The sequence below is a fragment of the Oncorhynchus gorbuscha genome, linkage group LG01 (assembly GCF_021184085.1).
Source record: "Oncorhynchus gorbuscha isolate QuinsamMale2020 ecotype Even-year linkage group LG01, OgorEven_v1.0, whole genome shotgun sequence".
NCBI classification, from domain to species: Eukaryota; Metazoa; Chordata; class Actinopteri; order Salmoniformes; family Salmonidae; genus Oncorhynchus; species Oncorhynchus gorbuscha.
In genome coordinates, this window is record NC_060173.1 from 101,143,285 (window position 1) to 101,162,911 (window position 19,627).

General features: G+C 42.2%; 1 protein-coding gene across 7 annotated transcripts in view; it reads left to right on the forward strand.

Annotated features, from left to right (window-relative positions):
- LOC124047485 (unconventional myosin-Ib-like) overlaps nucleotides 1–17,110 on the forward strand; it is a 172,088-nt gene extending 154,978 nt beyond the window's left edge. For 3 of the 7 annotated variants that reach the window (XM_046367805.1, XM_046367806.1, XM_046367833.1), the window contains 12 exons: nucleotides 79–147; nucleotides 251–337; nucleotides 710–796; nucleotides 3,527–3,613; nucleotides 4,686–4,772; nucleotides 5,820–5,894; nucleotides 6,219–6,353; nucleotides 6,604–6,710; nucleotides 6,914–7,046; nucleotides 13,536–13,688; nucleotides 13,993–14,123; nucleotides 14,332–17,110. In XM_046367805.1, coding sequence (XP_046223761.1) covers nucleotides 79–147; nucleotides 251–337; nucleotides 710–796; nucleotides 3,527–3,613; nucleotides 4,686–4,772; nucleotides 5,820–5,894; nucleotides 6,219–6,353; nucleotides 6,604–6,710; nucleotides 6,914–7,046; nucleotides 13,536–13,688; nucleotides 13,993–14,123; nucleotides 14,332–14,464 — 1,284 coding nt within the window. In that variant the 3' untranslated portion in view covers nucleotides 14,465–17,110. The remainder of the gene's footprint in view (nucleotides 1–78; nucleotides 148–250; nucleotides 338–709; nucleotides 797–3,526; nucleotides 3,614–4,685; nucleotides 4,773–5,819; nucleotides 5,895–6,218; nucleotides 6,354–6,603; nucleotides 6,711–6,913; nucleotides 7,047–13,535; nucleotides 13,689–13,992; nucleotides 14,124–14,331) is intronic. The other 4 variants (XM_046367807.1, XM_046367840.1, XM_046367816.1 and 1 more) reach the window with 2 other exon arrangements.
- Nucleotides 17,111–19,627: the final 2,517 nt, after the last annotated feature.

Here is a 19,627-nt window from a genome sequence, read left to right on the forward strand (position 1 = left end):
TAGCTATAGATTTTAGATTACTGAAGTTCGAATTTACTTGTCTATTGAGCTCAGTGTTTTTGCCTTGTCCTGTTTCAGCAACAAAAGAAATATGAGAAGATCAAGAGCGCTACACTAGTGATGCAGTCCTTTACCAGAGGGTGGAAGGTATGTCTATGTCAGCATGCTAGTCAAACACGATAAGAATGCATATTTTTCTTTGATAACATTGCAGTAAAGGAATGTTTTTAAACAAATAGTTTTTCTCCAGGCCCGCAAGATCTTGCGACAGCTGAAATACGAGAAGAGATGCAAGGAGGCAGTGACTACCATTGCAGCGTACTGGCATGGGACTCAGGTACTGGCTCAAACACTACCTAATGGCAACATAACAATTAGACAATGTAAAGATGTGTAGAATGAAGATATTGGGAAGAAAATTGATGGACTACTGATTATGGGCATCCACTGACTTTTTGCTTTTACAAGGTTTGTCTGTGACAGAGCCAGGTAGGGAAATACAGTATTTTAAGACATGGCTCTGCTCAGGTCTCCCAGCTAAACTAGTGCAATTCCACAGCTTTTTTCCCTCTTGTCGTCTTCTGCTGGCTGATCTTATGACCGTTGCTTTTTATCACTATTTTTCACTCTCTTCCCCCTCTAATTCTTCCCTCATCTCACTCTTCCCTCCCTGCTCCCTCTATCCTTCCACCCTCCTGGCCACCCCCAGGCCCGGATGGAGCTGCGGCGCCTAAAGACGGAGGCACGGAATAAGCATGCCGTGTCTGTCATATGGGCATACTGGCAGGGGACCAAGGTATTTAAGTCTGCTGCCATCGTGTTTTGCCATCCCAGCTGTCCATCATCCCCCATGTCCCGCCCCTCCCCTTGAAACTGACATGGCTCCTCCTCATCCCTCTGTTGTCCCATGGTCCACTAATGTCGCCCCTCGTCTACCATTGTTTGTAACTCATGTTTTATTTTCACTTTAATAGGTGTCATTTTGTAGGTTGTTGAAAGGGTTACCCAGTAACATATTTTTACCCCTTTAAACTAGACGTCGACTGATTTTATGATTTTAACGCCAATACCGATTATTGGTGGACCCAAAAAAACGATACAGATTAATCGGATGATTTTTATAAATATTTATAATAATGACAATTACAAAAATACTGAATGAACAATGAACCTTTTTATTTTAACTTAATATAATACATCAATAAATTATATTTAGTCTCAAATAAATGAGAGTTGTCCAATTTTGTTTAAATAATGCAAAAACAGTGTTGGAGAAGAAAGTAAAAGTGCAATATGTGCCATGTAAAAAAGCTAACTTTTAAGTTCCTTGCTCAGAACATGAGAACATATGAAAGCTGGTGGTTCAATATTCCCAGTTCTTTAATATTCCCAGTTAAGAAGTTTTAGGTTGTAGTTACTATAGGAATAATAACGTGTCGACTATTTAATTTACCTTTGACTATAGGATGTTCTTATTAGGTACTTTAGTATTGCCAGACTATTCTCGGGAGTTGATAGGCTTGAAGTCATAAAGAGCACTGTGCTTCAAGCATTGCTAAGAGCTGCTGACAAATGCAGTAAAGTGCTGTTTGAATGAATGCTTACGAGCCTGCTGCTGCCACCGCTCAGTCAGACTGCTCTATCAAATATCAAATCATAGACTTAATTATAATAAACACACAGAAATGCGAGCCTTTGGTCTTTAATATGGTCAAATCCGGAAACTATCATTTCAAAAACAAAACATTTATTTCGGTGAAATACGGAACCATTCCGTATTTTGTCAAACGGGTGGTAACCCTAATTCTAAATATTTCTGTTACATTGCACAACCTTCAATGTTATGTCATAATTATGTAATATTCTGGCAAATTAATTATGGTCTTTGTTAGGAAGAAACACAGCTCGCAACAAGCCAGGCGGCCCAAACTGTTGCGTATGCCCTGACTCTGTTTGCACTGAACGCAAGGGATGTGACCCAATTTCTCTAGTTAATATTGCCTGCTAATATACATTTATTTGAACTAAATATGCAGTTTTAAAGAAATATACTTGTTTATTGATTTTAAGAAAGGCATTGATGTTTATGGTTAGGTACATTTGTGCAACAAATGCGCATTTGCAAAAAAAAGCACTTTTGTTAAATCATCACCCATTTAGCAAAGTTGAAGTAGGCTGTGATTCGATGATAAGTTAACAGGCACTGCATTGATTATGTGCAACGCAGGACAAGCTAGTTAACCTAGTAATATCAAAAACAATGTGTAGGTAACGTTTTTTATAAGGTAAGTTTAATGCTAGCTAGCAACTTACCTTGGCTCATTGCAGCCACAAGGTCCTTTTGATACTGCACTCGCGTAACAGGTGGTCAGCCTGCCACACAGTTTCCTCGATTGCAATATAATCGGCATCCAAAAAGGATTGTTATGAAATCTTGAAATCGGCCCTGCCAATTAATCGGTCGACCTCTACTTTAAACTATAAACCCCTCTGTGATAGCAGCCTCTGTTTTTTTTTTACTGCAATGGAACCTTCCTTACTTCCTTCCCTTGGGAACAACAGAAAGTGCTACAACCCACTATTGTCTTGGTCTGTTTTCTTGATGAAGTTTGTCATTGCATTCCGCTGTAATCTCTTACTATGTGAGAGACTTGATGTACAGTAGGCTGCATTAGATAATCAAAATGGGTATCATGTGTTCACTTTGATGCATTAGAGAATAGGCCATGCTGAGATTGGACTGTATTCTATCTGCTAGATATCACAATAGAGAGCCACCGTTCATAACCTAGGCCCTTATCAACAAAGCACCTATGCTACCATTCGCACTTTATCAATTTAGCGTGACATTCTTTGCTTTAGAGGCCACATATAATCCTTTAAAACGGTCCATGCACATCATGTCATATTTTATGGGCCTTTAACCACGGGATGCAGTCAACTGATGACACAGTCTTGTGTGACCTCTGGAAGACCTCTGACACTATTTTGTATCTCAGCAACATCTTATCTAAAGGCTTTACGGACAAACTGACCAGATAATCATCAAATGCCTTTTATTGACACATTTATCAAGTCTGTTACATGACGGACGCACGTGACTAATTGGCCCATCTAATTGGTAGATCTGGTCTCTTAGCCTGGGAAAAGCCCACAGTACTTCAACTGAATCAGAGTGGTGTCAGTGATTTTATGTGAGCTGTTCTACTAAAACAGACCATGCCAGGTTCTAATGTGTTATCAAATAGCCATACACAGTAGTCACAAAGTTTTCATCAATATATTTGATACAATTAATTTCTGTCTACATCAGGGAAACCTGGACTTTGTACTAATGGTGCTAATTCCTATCACTCAGTCATAAGCTCCAAAGAGTAGTTAATGTTATCCTTCATTGCCTTAATCTTTCTGCTACTTCATTGTGTGGTAGGCTACACATTCTGTCTGCTTCCTATTGCTACCAACACCCATCCCAACGGGTATATTCTTTCCAAAACACAAACCATAAACCCTACCACTTCTCCAGGCTCGGCGAGAACTGCGGTTTCTAAAGAAGGAGGCGCGAGAAAAGCACGCTGTGTCTGTCATTTGGGCTGGCTGGCAGGGGACCAAGGTATTTGGAAAGCAGCCTGTCGTCGACAATATCCATCCATATCCCGCCGCTCACCTGCCATTTCCCCATTTCGCCATCAATAAACCCAGACCGATGCCAGACCCCTGCATTAGCTAAACATTGGGCTGAGCAGACCCCAAAAGGACTCAAGCTATCCTCCCCATTACCACGACCCATCCTGTCTATATTGCATGAAAAGGTGCCATACAAACCCTCATCCAATGTCCCATCGCATGCCAAAACAGAATTGAAATGGGGGGGAAGTCACCTAACCTACTGGAATGGAAGTCCCCTAAGCCCCCCTTCTGGCTCTCTCAGCCCAACTAGGTGCTGTTAGTTAACCTTGAAGGGTTTAATGGAAAAGATCTAGAAATAGATGGTTGGAGTTCTGGTGACCCTTGGCTCTGGTAGATAATGGTTAGGCCTGGGCACTAGGGATGGATGGGGGAGGGGTGTGGTAAAGATAGTCACTTAAGCCTCTTTGCTATGCAGCCTAATGGATTATAGCTGATCCAGACTCAAATCGGGGGAGGGGGGGGGGGGGCATCACACACACACAGTGCCTGGAACCTTGAATAGACCCTGTGCCTGCCCTACCCCAAACCACCAACGCACTCAGCTATCCTGGCATTGATTTCTCCTCCTTTGTTATCAAAGGCCAAGCCTCACCTTTTGCATGCTGCGACTCTTTGCTTGCTGATTCCTTGAGGCTTGCAGTGATTCATTTTTTTCAGTGTGCAGTGTATGGAACCTTGGAGAAACCTGCTGACTGACTTGTGAACTTTGAACTTTGTACTTTGCTCATGCCCAACACAGCCATCTGTTTCAATCAAAAAGTTATTGCCAATATAGATGTACAGTACATAGACATTTAATAATACTGTAGTCTATTTCATGATAATTGCATTCTTTCCATAGGGTGTTAAATTATCTTCAGGCTCTTAACTAGACCGGGCTCTCGTGTGATGTGTGTTCCCACACAAGGAAGTATCTCCTCCTCCATATCAGTCTCTTATTATTCCCATATTTTAACAATTTTCTTCCCACTCTTTCCTTCCTTCCTTCCTGACAGGCACGCAGGGAGCTAAGGTGCCTGAAGGAGGAGGCCAGGCGTAAGCACGCCGTCGCAGTCATTTGGGCCTACTGGCGGGGACTCCAGGTATACCTGCCCTCTGCCCAGTCACTCCCTCCTACCCTCCAGCCACTACCTCCTACCCTCCAGCCACTACCTCCTACCCTCCAGCCACTACCTCCTACCTTCCAGCCACTCCCTCCTACCTTCCAGCCACTCCCTCCCACCTTCCAGCCACTCCCTCCCACCTTCCAGCCACTCCCTCCCACCTTCCAGCCACTCCCTCCTACCCTCCAGCCACTCCCTCCTACCCTCCAGCCACTCCCTCCTACCCTCCAGCCACTCCCTCCTACCCTCCAGCCACTCCCTCCTACCCTCCAGCCACTCCCTCCTACCCTCCAGCCACTCCCGCCTACCCTCCAGCCACTCCCGCCTGCCCTCCAGCCACTCCCTCCTACCCTCCAGCCACTCCCTCCTACATTCCAGCCACTCCCGCCTGCCCTCCAGCCACTCCCTCCTACCTTCCAGCCACTCCCGCCTACCCTCCAGCCACTCCCTGCCCTGCCCAGCCGCTCCTTCTCCTTCTTCCTCTTTGTCCTCTTCTATATCTACTCCATTATCTCTTCATTTTCACCAGTATTATTGTAGTCTGAGTGACCCCAATCCTCTCATTAATTGACTGCACAATGTGCATGTCACCTTTGCACATCACAGAGCAGCTCTCCGAACCTGTTAACGATTAACTGACTCCAATCAGTGTGTTTTAAATCTCATTTCAGCAAAACCATTTGGGAGAAAATCCCATTTATGATTAAAGTTGAGTTGAGTGCTCAACAGTTTACATATAATATTTCATGACTTTGTACGTTTGGTTCATTGTTTAACTAACCAAATCTGCCTGTTCTAGTGCAGGGTTCTCCAACCTTCCATACTGTAGATTTTTTCTACAACCCTTGATAAGATTCATTGGTTTAATTAAAACTGGGGTTGGAGTGAAAACCTACAGGAGGACATCTCCCCAGGATTAGTGTTGGATAGCCCTGTTCTAGTGTCATGTCAATCAGTGTTGTTGTGATGTCATGCCTCAAATCAGATTACTATGGTGATGATCATCAGTTGTCTCCTTGGTTATAGGTTCGCCGGGAGTACAGGAAGTTCTTTAGGGCCAACGCTGGCAAGAAGATCTACTGCTTTATCATCCAGAGAATCGTAAGTGAGAGCGTGAATGTAAGCTGGTCCGAGTTGGTAAGACGACACAATCAGATCTGGGACCAGGCTAGCATGAAGGAGCTGTCCATCCCTTTTAAGCACTGATGGACAGTGTTTGTTTGAATCACTAAGGGGACGTTTTCCCAGACACAGATTAAGCCTAGTCCTGCATTAAAAAGCCATTTATATGGAGAATCTCCATTGAACATGTTTCCCGGACAAGGCTTAATCTTTGCCCGGGAAACCGGTTCTATATGTTCCTGAATTTGAACAGTAATCCAAGTCTGAATGGAAGGTATAGAATATATGCTGGTCTCCCTTCAGATGCAGAAGTACTTCCTGGGTCTGAAGACTACCGTGCCCTCCATGTCACCCATAGACAACACCTGGTCAGCCCAGCCTTACAGCTTCCTGGAGGGAGCTCACACTGAGCTCAGGAGGATCTTCCACCTCTGGAGGGTCAGTTACTTATTACCTTTGGCAGTTCTTTCAAGTGGTCATCACAGATCCTACAGGTTATTATAACAGTCAAATAGTATATGACACTACCCAGCGTGCAAATCTGGTCAATATGATGCCATTATAACCAGATTACAACCTGGTTGTATGGGTGTATAACCAGTGTTGCACTCTGGCTTTATAGTTTACAGTACTGGGGACATCAATATAACAAACTTCCCAGTGAAATATGTGTATTTTGAATGATCAGTGCAAGAAGCACCGTGGCCAGTTCACAGAGGAGAAGAAGGCTGTGTATGAGGAGAAACTAGAGGCCAGTGAGATCTTCAAGAACAAAAAGGCTCTGTACCCCAGCAGGTATATCATATCATCATTTTTGATTAATACATTACATCACGTTTGATGTAAAGCTAATGTTGTAAGCTAATGTTCCAAGCAGTGAATCTGGCAAACGAAATCCTCTGAGTATAGTCTATGCATTGTTGCGGGTTCCTCTCTGTTGCGTCCTTCGGTCCATATGGAAAGTGCTATATAAAATGCATGCATTATTGTTGTTTCAGCGTGAGCCAGCCTTTCAAAGGAGACTATCTAGAGATCCATAAGAACCCTAAGTACCAGAAGCTGAACAGTGCTGTGGAGGAGAAGGTGCTACTGGCTGACGTGGTGAACAAGATAAACCGGGCCAACGGCAAGGCAAGTACCTTTCTCAAAATTACCTTACATCTGCAAAATCAGATCGACAAATTCAATACTGAGGCCAATGATTACTTTAAAACAGAGTTTAATGGCTGTGATAGGAGAAAACAGAGGATGGCTCAACAACATTGAAGTTACTCCACAATACTAGCAGAGTGAAAGGAAGGAAACCTGTACAGAATACAAATCTTCTAAAACATGCATCCTGTTTGCAACAAGGCAATAACTAAAGTAATACTGCAAATAAACTCAGGACTAGAAACGTCCCCTTTTCAGGACGAAGTCTTTCAAAGATAATTCGTAAAAATCCAAATTACTTCACAGATCCTCATTTTAAAGGGTTTAAACACAGTTTCCCATTCTTGTTCAATGAACCATCAACTATTAATGAACATGCACCTGTGGAACGGTCGTTAAGACACTAACAGCTTACAGACGGTAGGCAATTAAGGTCACAGTTATGGAAATGTAGGCCACTAAAGAGGCCTTTCTACTGACTCTGGAAAAACACAAAGAAAGATGCCCAGGGTCCCTGCTCATCTGCATGAACATGCCTTAGGCATGCTGCAAGGAGGCATGAGGACTGCAGATGTGGCCAGGGCAATAAATTGCAATGTCTGTACTGAGACACCTAAGACAGCGCTACAGGGAGACAGAACTGACAGCTGATCGTCCTTGCAGTGGCAGACCACGTGTAACAACATCTGCACAGGATCGGTACATCCGAACATCACACATGCGGGACTGGTGTAACTGCCGGAGTTACACCAGAAACGCACAGTCTCTCCATCAGTGCTCAGACTGTCAGCAATAGGCTGAGAGAGGCCGGACTGAGGGCTTGTATGCCTGTTGTAAGGCAGGTCATCACCAGACATCACCGGCAACAACGTTGCCTATGAGCATGAACCCACCGTCGCTGGACCAGACAGGATTTGCAAAAAATGCTCTTCACTGATGAGTCGTGGTTTTGTTTCAACGAGGGTGATGGCCGGATTCATTGGACTGAGCTTGTTGTCATTGCAGGCAATCTCAACGCTGTCCGTTACAGGGAAGACATCATGTGGTACCCTTCCTGCAGGCTCATCCTTACATGACCCTCCAGCATGACAATGCCACCAGCCATACTGCTCGTTCTGTGTGTGATTTCCTGCAAGACAGGAATGTCAGTGTTCTGCCAAGGCCAGCGAAGAGCCCGGATCTCAATCCCATTTAGCACGTCTGGGACCTGTTGGATTGGAGGGTGGAGGTTAGGGCAATTCCCCCCAGAAATATCCAGGAACTTGCAGGTACCTTGGTGGAAGAGTGGGGTAACCTCTCACAGGAAGAACTGGCAAACCTGGTGCAGTCCATGGGGAGGAGATGTACTGCGGTACTTAATGCAGCTGGTGGCACACCAGATACTGACTGTTACTTTTGATTTTGACCCCCCCCTCCCCTTTGTTCAGGGACACATTATTCAGTTTCTGTGGAACTTGTTCAGTTTGTCTCAGTTGTTGAATCTTGTTATATACATACAAATATTTGCACATGTTAAGTTTGTTGAAAATAAACGCAGTGAGAGGACATTTCTTTTTTTGCTGAGTTTACATGTGGCAATGTGAAGTTTTGAATTTCCCCCAAACATAACACAACACATTACTGAGTACAGCTCTCTCTATTTTCAAGTATAATGGTGGCTGCATCATGTTATGGGTATGCTTGTAATCATTAAGGACTGTGGAGTTTTTCGAGATGAAAAATAAAGTGAATGGAGCTAAGCACAGTCAAAATCTCAGAGTCAAATCTGGTTATCTGCTTTCCACCAGCCACTAGGAAATGAAGTTCCCCTTCAGCAGGACAATCTTAAACACAAGGCCAAATCTACACTAGAGTTGCTTACCAACAGTGAATATTTCTGGCCGAGTTACAGTTTAGACTTAAATCTACTTGAAAATCTATGGCAAGACCTGAAAATTGTTGTCCAGCAATGATCAACAACCAATTTGACAAAGCTTTAAGAATTCAAAAGTATAATGGGCAAATGTTGCACAGTCCAGGTGTGGAAAGCTCTTACAAACTTGCCCATTAAGACTCAGTGCTGTAACTGCTGTCAAAGGGGCTTTTACAAAGTATTAACTTGTGTGAAAACGTATGTAAATTAGATCTTTCTGGGGTTTTTTTTTTTTAAATGTGCAAACATTTCTAAAAACATGTTTTCACATTGCCATTAATATGGAGTATTGTGTATAGATTGGTGAGAGAGAAATCTGTTAGAATTACAGCTGTAATACAATGTAGAATAAGTCCAAAGGTATGAATGCTTTCCGGGGGCACTGCATGTGTATATACTGTATTCTAGCCATGACTACTGCTACATTTGCCATTCAATTACTGTCTATGCACTATTCATATACACACTATACTCAGTGGCCCGTTTATTAGGTTCTCCACCCCGTTAATGAAAATGGCTTGCTCCTACACACAGTGAGTCATGTGGCCGTGGCTTGCTATATGAAGCAGGCAGACAGACATCGAGACATTCAATTACTGTTTGATTGAACGTGGGCAAAATGAGTGACTTATGCGACTTTGTGCGTGGTATTATCATCGGTGCCAGGCGCGGCACTTCCAGTATCTCCGAAACTGCTGGCATCCTTGGCTTTTCACGCACAACAGTGTCTAGGGTTTACAGAGAATGGTGCGACAAATTAAAAGTTCAGTCAGCGGCCATCCTGTGGGCGAAAACAGCTCATTAATGAGAGGTTGAAGGAGAATGGCAAGAATCATGCAAGGTAACAGCCAATTAATGGCGCAGAATGGCATCTTGGAACTTATAACTCATCGGTACATGTCAAGGATGGGCTATTGTAGCAGACGACCACACCGGGCTCCACTCCTATCAGCTAAAAACGAGAAGAAGCGGCTCCAGTGACCACACGATCACCAACAATGGACAATTAAGGAGTAGAAAAACATCACCTGGTCTGATGAATCTCAGTTCCTGTTGCGTCATGCTGATGGCAGAATCACGGTTTGGCGTAAGCAGCATGAGTCCATGGCCCCATCCTGCCTGGTGTAAATGGTACAGGCTGGTGGTGTAATGGTGTGGTGATTGTTTTCCTGGCACACACTAGCTCCCTTGATACCAATTGAGTAATGTTTGAACGCCCCACCATGTAGAATCCATGCCCCAAGGAATTCTGGCTGTTCTGGAGGCAAAGTGGGGTCCGACCCAATAATAGATGGGTGTACATAATAAACTGGCCACTGAGTGTATATTTATATTCTGGACTCATTGCCATTCTATTGCATCGTAGCCCTTACACTCATACCCATATACCGGTTGCCAATTACAGGTTTGGAAACTGGTGAGTGCATAAATTGGAATGCGATGACTGTGCAGTAAGATGCTGTACGTGTCAGAGCTCAGGGTTTCTTCACAGCTCTGTATGGGTTTCGACTGACAGCCATTCTGAACTTGAATGCTGTGCGTGACAAATAGAAAACAACTACAAGTTTGCTTGCTCTAGTTCTGCAACAGCACAGCTAGGAGAGCTCAAAAATGCAACCTAAAGCTGTATGACTCAAAGAAGAGTCTTTAAGTGCATTGAAATTACTTTGGAACTGTGCACACTTTGTGGAGTTGTGTGGCCACTTGGAAACACCAGTTCTCTCACTTAAACCATTGTCATTGTTGTCTTATGTTGCACCTACCCCAAATGTTTCTAAAATATTCTTATGTTACTGAATGTATTTTCAGATGTCATTATCAACAAGTGCATTGAGTACAGTAAAAGTAAAATTAACATAAAATCAGCAGTGTAATGTTAGGATTCAGTCTTGACAGATGAACTGTCACCTTTAAATATTTCCCATCTCTTAACTGTTCCCTTTTACTACCATTTTATGCATATGCTTTCCATATTTCTTCAGCAACAAACATTTCAATTTAGACCTATGCATATAGGCCAATTCCCATGAGTGTAAGGGCTTATTTTCTTGTTCTTTTGTAAATCTAATAAAATCAAACTTTATTTGTCACATGCGTTGAATACAACAAGTGTAGACATTACTGTGAAATGCTTACTTACAAGCCCTTAACCAACAGTGCAGTGCAAGAAGCGTTTACCAAGTAGACTAAAGTAAAAAATAATAATAAAAATTAACATAACAATAACGAGGCACAGAGTCAGTGTGCGGGGGGGGGGTACAAGTTAGAGGCAATTTGTACATGTAGGTAGGGGTGAAGTGACTATGCATAGATAATAAACAGCAATTAGCAGTGGTGTACAAAAGAAGTGGAGGAGGGGGTAAATGTAATAATCCGGTGGCCATTTTATGAATTGTTCAGCAGTCTTATGGCTTGGAGGTAGAAGGTATTAAGGAGCCTTTTGGTCCTAGACTTGGCGCTCCGGTAATTTTTTGGATTGCTGCGTTGATGGAGCTAGAGACATAAGCATTTTGCTACAGCTGCGATAACCGTATTACCGCCACTCCGGCTGTCATGAAGGCAGTCAAATTTCACATGACCATGTAGTCACGGTAATTAGGCTTCTCCAAGCGCTGGTGCTGGTCATTAGTAGCTTACAGGAGTATTGCCTACCTGGCTGGCATGAAAATGAACCACTGGGAAAAGTGTCCTCCATAAATGCATTTGTGGTCACTTTTGATAATGGTGTTTTCCTGCTAATAGAACATTTGCGCTTATAGCCTAGTACCATGTGTGCATTGCTGCGCCTATAATGGGAAGAAATAGCCTAATAGTTTACCAACATTTTAAGCTGAACGTTGTGATCTGTTGTCAGCCACATTGCATAAACATGTTTTTTGATGCAAGTGGTTCTATTCATTTGAGATCGATTTCATCTCACAACTGTCGCAGACTGTTTGGAATATTTCTTTCTGGCACAAAATGGGATAGATCAACTTTTTTACTATGGTGGTTGTAGATTGACATAGGCTAGTGCTTTTGTTGTTCGTTAGACCTACTCATCTGTTTGGCTGACAAAAGGTAAATGTGGACAGTTCTTCCCATGTCTTCAATATGCGCCTCGGAATTGTACAAGGGCCACACGTAAGTTGTATGTCTGTCTTCACTTTTAAGTGCTTGTCAAATTGTGAATGAGAGACTATTGGAGTGTGTACAGCCTGCGCAAAAAAACAAAGCAGTGCTCATGCCTTTTCAAGCAACTTTTTTTCAAATCATCATTAACCTTTATTTAACTAGGCAAGTCAGTTAAGAACAAATTCTTATTTACAATGACGGCCTACACCGGCCAAACCCGGACGACGCTGGGCCAATTGTGCCACCGCCCTATGGGACTCCTAATCACGGCCGGTTGTGATACAGCCTGGATGCAGCCTTGTAATGTATTGAAAATCAAAATATATAGCCTGAAGTTTGTAGAACTAAAGTTACATCAATAACTCTAAATTAAGCATAAAGGGGTACCTATTTCTTTGTTAACCGCTCTAAACAGAATAGTGCGGACTCCTTCAAATCGTTTGGAGGAAATATTTATATTTTATTCAGATTTGTTCAATTGTTTTCTTCATACTAATAAATAATATAAAATAATGCCACGGAATTATAAGTAAATCTTGTCTACTAAATTAACTAATGTAGCCCACAGCCATTTGGCATAGCCACATCAGGACCTAACATAAGGACAACTCCAAGTATGCTATTATTGTCTACTAAAATAGACATTTTCTTCAAATCATGCTTGTTTAGACCTAAAATAAATAATGGATTTATTGTGACGGTGTATGCTATATTATATGGATGCATTAGACCTTTTAAAATGGCTTGCATGTGTGGAAGTCAGGAGATGCTAAATGTGTTTATGTTAATTAATTATAAATTACCGTGAGACCGACCAGTTATTTGCTTAACAAACACCGGCTGACAATTTTGTGACCACTACAGCCCAAGTGTACACATATATTGTGACCAATAAACATTGATTTGATTTGACCTTGCCTCAGAAAAATCTGTCACCTTTGACTGAAGCCTGAGGGGGTCAACAGTCTGACAGGCCTGAGCAGGACTGTATTACAGTTCATATGGCCCAAACTCATCAGTCAATTCTATATTTTAAGAGGATATGTGTAGCTATACTTTACAGTAGGAAAACGTATGTTTTACAGATACAGCCTACCTATTGTTTTATAATATAATAATAATATATGCCATTTAGCAGACGCTTTTATCCAAAGCGACTTACAGTCATGTGTGCATACATTCTACGTATGGGTGGTCCCGGGAATCGAACCCACTACCCTGGCGTTACAAGCGCCATGCTCTACCAACTGAGCTACAGAAGGACCATATATCACGATCACCAAGAACAAATGCTATTTTTACGATAAAGGTGTTTATAGGTTTTAGTTATTACTTTATTATGATGTTACCATGCACTTTCTGGGTAAATAACCATTTCTGTACCGTAAAATAAAGTGTTGTCAAATTCTTAGGGTTTTAAACCTAGCCTCTCATTGTTACAGGGGTCACCAAGGCTCTTCTTGCTGACCAAAAACAACTTTGTCTTAGCTGACCAGAAGACAGGCCAAGTGAAGGCCAGCGTGCCGCTGCTAGACCTCACCAGCGTGTCGGTCAGCACTCAGAGTGACGGCTTCTTCGCCCTCAAGCTCAAAGAGGTGATGGAGGCAGAGAGCATTACTCCATCTGCACTGTGATGCACTTACACATGGACATCCACCAAGCTAACTAACCAGCTGGTAAAGCTGGTTGAACTGAACCTGCTTTGCTTGCTGCATATCAACTGGTTGCAAACTGATTCTAATGATGGCATTTCAACCAGTTTTACCTACTGTGTATCTAGTTGTAATACTAAAGTTTTTACACTTTTAATGTAACAGTAAGGTGCTAATCATGGAAAGATTGGGTAGGTATGTTGACTTTGAAATTACTAACACTCTTCTCTGTGTGTTTAACCCATAGGGCTCTGCTTCTGCTGCCAAAGGTGACTTCCTGCTAAACAGTGAGCATCTTATTGAGATCATCACCAAACTCCACCGCACATGGACCACCGCTGCAGACAAGGACCAAATCAACATTGATATCTCAGACGAGTAAGAGAGACTTTACATTGCAGTGCTGTTGTTGTCTCTCTTCGTCAAGTGTTTGATGTTTCTCTTCGTCATGTGTTTGTGATGTCTTGGCAACTGCTACAGTTATTATCATGTTTTCACAAACAGATCTAGGATCAGGCTTGTTAAATCCCAGGAAGTGATGTCAGAGGACGTTTCTAATCCTCCTTCCTCTTTGTCTCCCTGGCAGGTTCCTCGTTCAGTTCAAGCAGGACAAGGTGTGTGTCAAGTTCATCCAGGGGGGGCCTAAGAACGGCACCAGTGCTGCCTGCAAGCGCAAGAACAACCGCCTACTGGAGGTGTCTGTGCCATCATCGCCATAGAGACGACACAACGTCACTGATAGGGTTTTCATGACAGTTCACCATCAGACCTAAATCCAGCCCCACCCCCAATGACTGTGCAATTTACGCTACTTTTTGTTGTTATTTGTTCTCTCTTATTTCCTCTTCAGAGTCATTACATCATTGTAAAATGTAATAGTGCTGCCACTTTTGGTAGAGAGTGAAAGACTCAAGATAGCATGACGATAAGGTTATAAGAGAGAGAGAAAGATGATACTTTTACTTGTATTGTTTTTAAAGTTGGTGGTGGGTGAAGGAAGGAAAGAAGTGCACTCCTCTTGTCAATGGAGCATAAGATCTCTCCAGTCAGATAATGATGATGATAAAGATTGTTGAGCTTGGTGAAGCTAATATGCAGTCTTTGTGGTGTGGTATCAAAGCCATCCATGCCAAGCCGTACCCATATTCAGTGATCGCTAAAAAGGGGCAAAGAAGGAAAGTATTGACAAGTCATACCCCTGAACTAGCTTCCAGGCCATCGGATAATTTTTTTCTGTTTGAGCTCTGAAATGGAAACTCTTTAGACCAACGATGACCAGAGAGCTTTCAGGGTTGCTTTAAAATGTTCTCTGAAAGTAAAAAAAAAAAGGAAAAAATACAATAGGATGGCACTTGTTATGTTCACTCGGGTGAGTTCAAATGAGAAAAATATCATGATGAATAGGCTGAATATTGGCTGGGTTGTTTCTGTTTATGTTGTGCTTTGCTGACACCTACACAGCTCTGACTAAACAGTGGGTGGTCAAGTAGAAGAATCAACAGTTGTCAAATGATATATCGTTAACCACTTAGTATCCATAGCAACTCCCTTCTCTGTGTGGTGCCACGACGTGTTACATGTATCAGTGTTGTCATCTAATCAGGTCTTGGACAATGTGAAAACCAAAAAGGTGAATGGTCCCTAAACTCAGTTTATTATGAAGTAAATGCCACAAAACCTTTTTAAGAGGGACTTAATCAAGCAGGAACAAGACTTTATTTGATAACACACTACACGTGATCAATATTAATTTCCTCACTTTTCAGTTGTCCTCAAAGTACATGTCTTCTCTAAGCTTTACTCAATATACATGTATGTTCAAATAATTATTCTAAACCGTTACCTTTTTCAATGTGTAATTGAACAGTGTAGATCCATATCCTTATAAATGTAATTATTCAGACAATAATTCAGTGGTTTGGTGCACAAGGACCTCCCCTATGCCCCTTATGAAGGCTTGTGATCGGTCGGATGGACAGGAAGTTGTTAGAATTGTCAGGAAGTTTCCAACCACCACAGGAAGTGAGATGGACCCCAGGGTTCCCAAGCCTTCCCTTTGCCCAGTTTTTAAAAAGTTATTTATCTGCATTTTGCCTATGGAAAGGATAAAATGCATTGAAATTGAATGAAGTCCCAATTCAATCATTCATCCATTCTATTAATTCTATTTCTATGTGTTTCTACTTAGCCGATAGGCAAAATCCAAATAGATAACTTGTGAAAAACTGGGCCCAGATGACTATCCTAGATTCCCAGATTTAAGGCTGGTCAGTCTTTTTAGAGCCACGCGGCTGCTATTTTTCATTGGCCCTCTTGTGTGAAATGTAAGGGAAATTAGCTATTTGCCTGGAAGGCTACCCTAGGCTTGGCTACACCATCTCAAGCATTCCTCCCTTTGGCCTGAGTAAATTAGTAAAAGGACGCAGCATGTCGACAGACGAAACACAAGATTAAGTCCTACACTTTGACAGACGTTTCTCAAGCACATGCTGTTGAGAGAAACACTCACTCACTGACTATCATACACATCAGCTATACATAAGCTAAGACATAGACCCAGCATGTAGGGGTAAATTATAGTGTCCTTATGCTAGTTTTCTTATTGCTGTGATGCAGAAATATCTGCTGTTTTTGCCATCACAATGTAGGCAGTTAAATTTTTTGTAGCCCCATTCTGGCTATTAATAAATGCAGTGTTTTACTTGGGACTCCCCCAGCTGTTTTTTAAGTGCATATGGACATATAGTACATTCTTGGGAAGTTTTTTCAGAAATCTAGCAATCACCGCTTTACCGTCTACTCTACGTGTGCACACGTAGACTATACTTTATACACACACAAGCCAATGTCCCTGATCTTTGAAATTTGGACATCTATTATAATATGATATTCTTTATCAAGAGGTTTCGTGGAAGTTTGGAATGTTTACTTCAATGTTAAACAAATGGGTTCTCTGGTGGTGGAGGTTGTAGCTCAGCCGAACTGCACTAGATCACATTCCTATAGATCGTGCTGGGGTATTTTCATTTTAAGTTTTTGTAATTTCACAGAAAAACCATAGGTGGACTTTGAGGAATGTTTTTTCCTTGCATGGGGAGGATGTTGTGCAAAATCGAATGATGTTTGTTGCTGTTCAGTTCTGTACAGTTTGAGATTTCAATGCAGTTTGCTACAAGGTTAATAACTCTCTCGCACTTCTGTTTATATTTGAAGTTAAATATGAAAATAGAAACGCAAAATGATGTATGCATTCTTGTCGTGTGCCTAATGTAAGACAGAAAGAACATGGAAGTGTTTCAATACTATTCAATGTAACACATTTAAAAGTAATTTTTTTTAAATAAAAAAAAAAGCAGTAAATACTTTGACTTTGTGATTGTGTTGGTTTTGAAAGAGTGGAAGCGTACGGGCAATTCCACTGACAAATCTGAGTCTCCACATCACTCGAACTGGAAGTGCCCATATGGTCTGTACATGTTCATCAGTTCAGTTTAGGATCTTTCAAGACAGATGTTTTCCAGTCATCAGCATTTACCAGGCATCGTCTGCTAACCATTGAGGCACACACACAAACATATTAGCTGTACATCACAGTATATCCATCACAACACTCAAGTAATAATCTTTCTGAACTCTAGAGGTCCTGCTATTGTCTTTTCACATCTGACCGTCCACAGTAGACCTACCATACAATCCTTAAAGTGGACGGGGCATTGTAAACCCTACGGCCACTTCATCCATTAGATCAAATGACTGAGTCTGAGATGCTATTCATCAGTAGTGTATCAGATGAGCTGAGAGAGAGGCCCTTTGTCCCACCCTCTCTCTTTCAGCTCTCCTGGTACACTGATAGTAAGGGGTGGTACGGAAGGGCCTGTATGTAAGACGACCCGACCAGGCAGCTACCCAGATGTTTTCCATCACATCTGGAGAGTTGTTCTGGGTTCAATTCCGTGGCTTGGGGAGGCTGCCGGCAAGAGGCCCCTGAGGAACAGCCCTCGACAGATTGTGCACAGATAGAAATAGCCCACAATTGTGGGCTGTCCCGGTCCAAGTTCCCACCATCATGTAGTCGTCGATGCTGGGAAAGGTAGGTGTGGCCTAGTATCCTGCTGAGAAGAGAACCAGCCCTCTGGGAGGGGCTAACAAGGAACAGAACAGACAAAGCATCACCTCATGTTACGTAGCTACATGTGATTGACGGTGGATAAGAAATCAGAGCTCACAACATTCAAGTATGATGTATGAACGCAATTGCAATCATTTGTTTGATTCATCACAGTTTTCCTTACTAAAGCAGCGCCTGCTTGAGTGTAAATTTGAGTTTGGTGGTCTGCACAGAGTTCCAATACTTTTTGACCTAAACACCTGCATAATATAATCACATCAGTGATGTTAATTAACATACTGATGTGACCCTCAGGTATTTGGAGATTTCAGTTACAGAATCCTCTGGCGCCACCAAGTGGAACTTGGTACCATCTTAGATCGGCTTCCGGTATTGTGTTTCACCCTACTGACGGGAAAGATTGATTTATCAAAAAGGTCATCCCTCTTATATCTACAGTTGAAGTCGGACGTTTACATACACCTTAGCCAACTACATTTAAACTCAGTTTTTCACAATTCCTGACATTTAGTCCTAGTAAAAATGCCCTGTCCTCTCTCAGGTCATTTAGGAACACCACTTTATTTTAAGAATGAAATGTCAGAGTAATAGTAGAGAGAAGGATTTCTTTAATGTTTTATTTCTTTCATCACATTCCCATTGGGTCAGAAGATTACATACACTCAATCAATATTTGGTAGCAATGCCTTTAAATTGTTTAACTTGGGTCAAATGTTTCGGGTAGCTTTCCACAAGCTTCCCACAAGAAGTTGGGTGAATTCTGGCCCATTCCTCCTGACAGCTGGTGTAACTGAGTCAGGTTTGTAGGCCTCCTTGTTCGCACATGCTTTTTCAGTTCTGCCCACACATTTTCTATGGGATTGAGGTCAGGGCTTTATGATGCCCACTACAATACCTTGCCTTTGTTGACCTTAAGCCATTTTGCCACAACTTTGGAAGTATGCTTGGGGTCATTGTCCATTTGGAAGACCCATTTGCGACCAAGCTTTAACTTCCTGACTGATATCTTGAGATTTTGTTTCGATATATCCACAGAATTTTACATCCTCATGATGCTGTCTATTTTGTGAAGTGCACGAGTCCCTCCTGCATCAAAGCACCCCCACAACATGATGCTGCCACCCTCTTGTTTCACAGTTGGGATGGTGTTCTTCGGCTTGCAAGCCTTCCCCTTTTTCCTACAAACATAACTATGGTCATTATGGGCAAACAGTTCTATTTTTGTTTCATCAGACCAGAGAACATTTCTCCAAAAATAACAATCTTCTTCGCCATGTGTAGTTGCAAACCGTAGTCTGGGTTTTTTATGGCGGTTTTGTAGCAGTGGCTTCTTCCTTGCTAAGTGGCCTTTTAGGTTATGTCAATATATGACTCATTTTACTGTGGATATAGACACGTTTGTACCTGTTTCCTCCAGCATCTTCACAAGGTCCTTTGCTGTTGTTCTGGGATTGATTTGCACTTTTCGCACCAAAGTACGTTCATCTCTAGGAGACAGAACGTGTCTCCTTCCTGAGCGGTATGATGGTTGCATGGCCCCATGGTGTTTATACTTGCGTACTATTCTTTGTACAGATGAACGTGGTACCTTGAGGCATTTGGAAATTGCTCACAAGGCTGAATCAGACTTGTGGGGGTCTCCAATTTATTTTCCGAGGTCTCGGCTGATTTCTTTTTATTTCCCCATGATGTCAAGCAAAGAGGCACTGAGTTTGAAGGTAGTCCTTGAAATACATCCACAGGTGCACCTCAA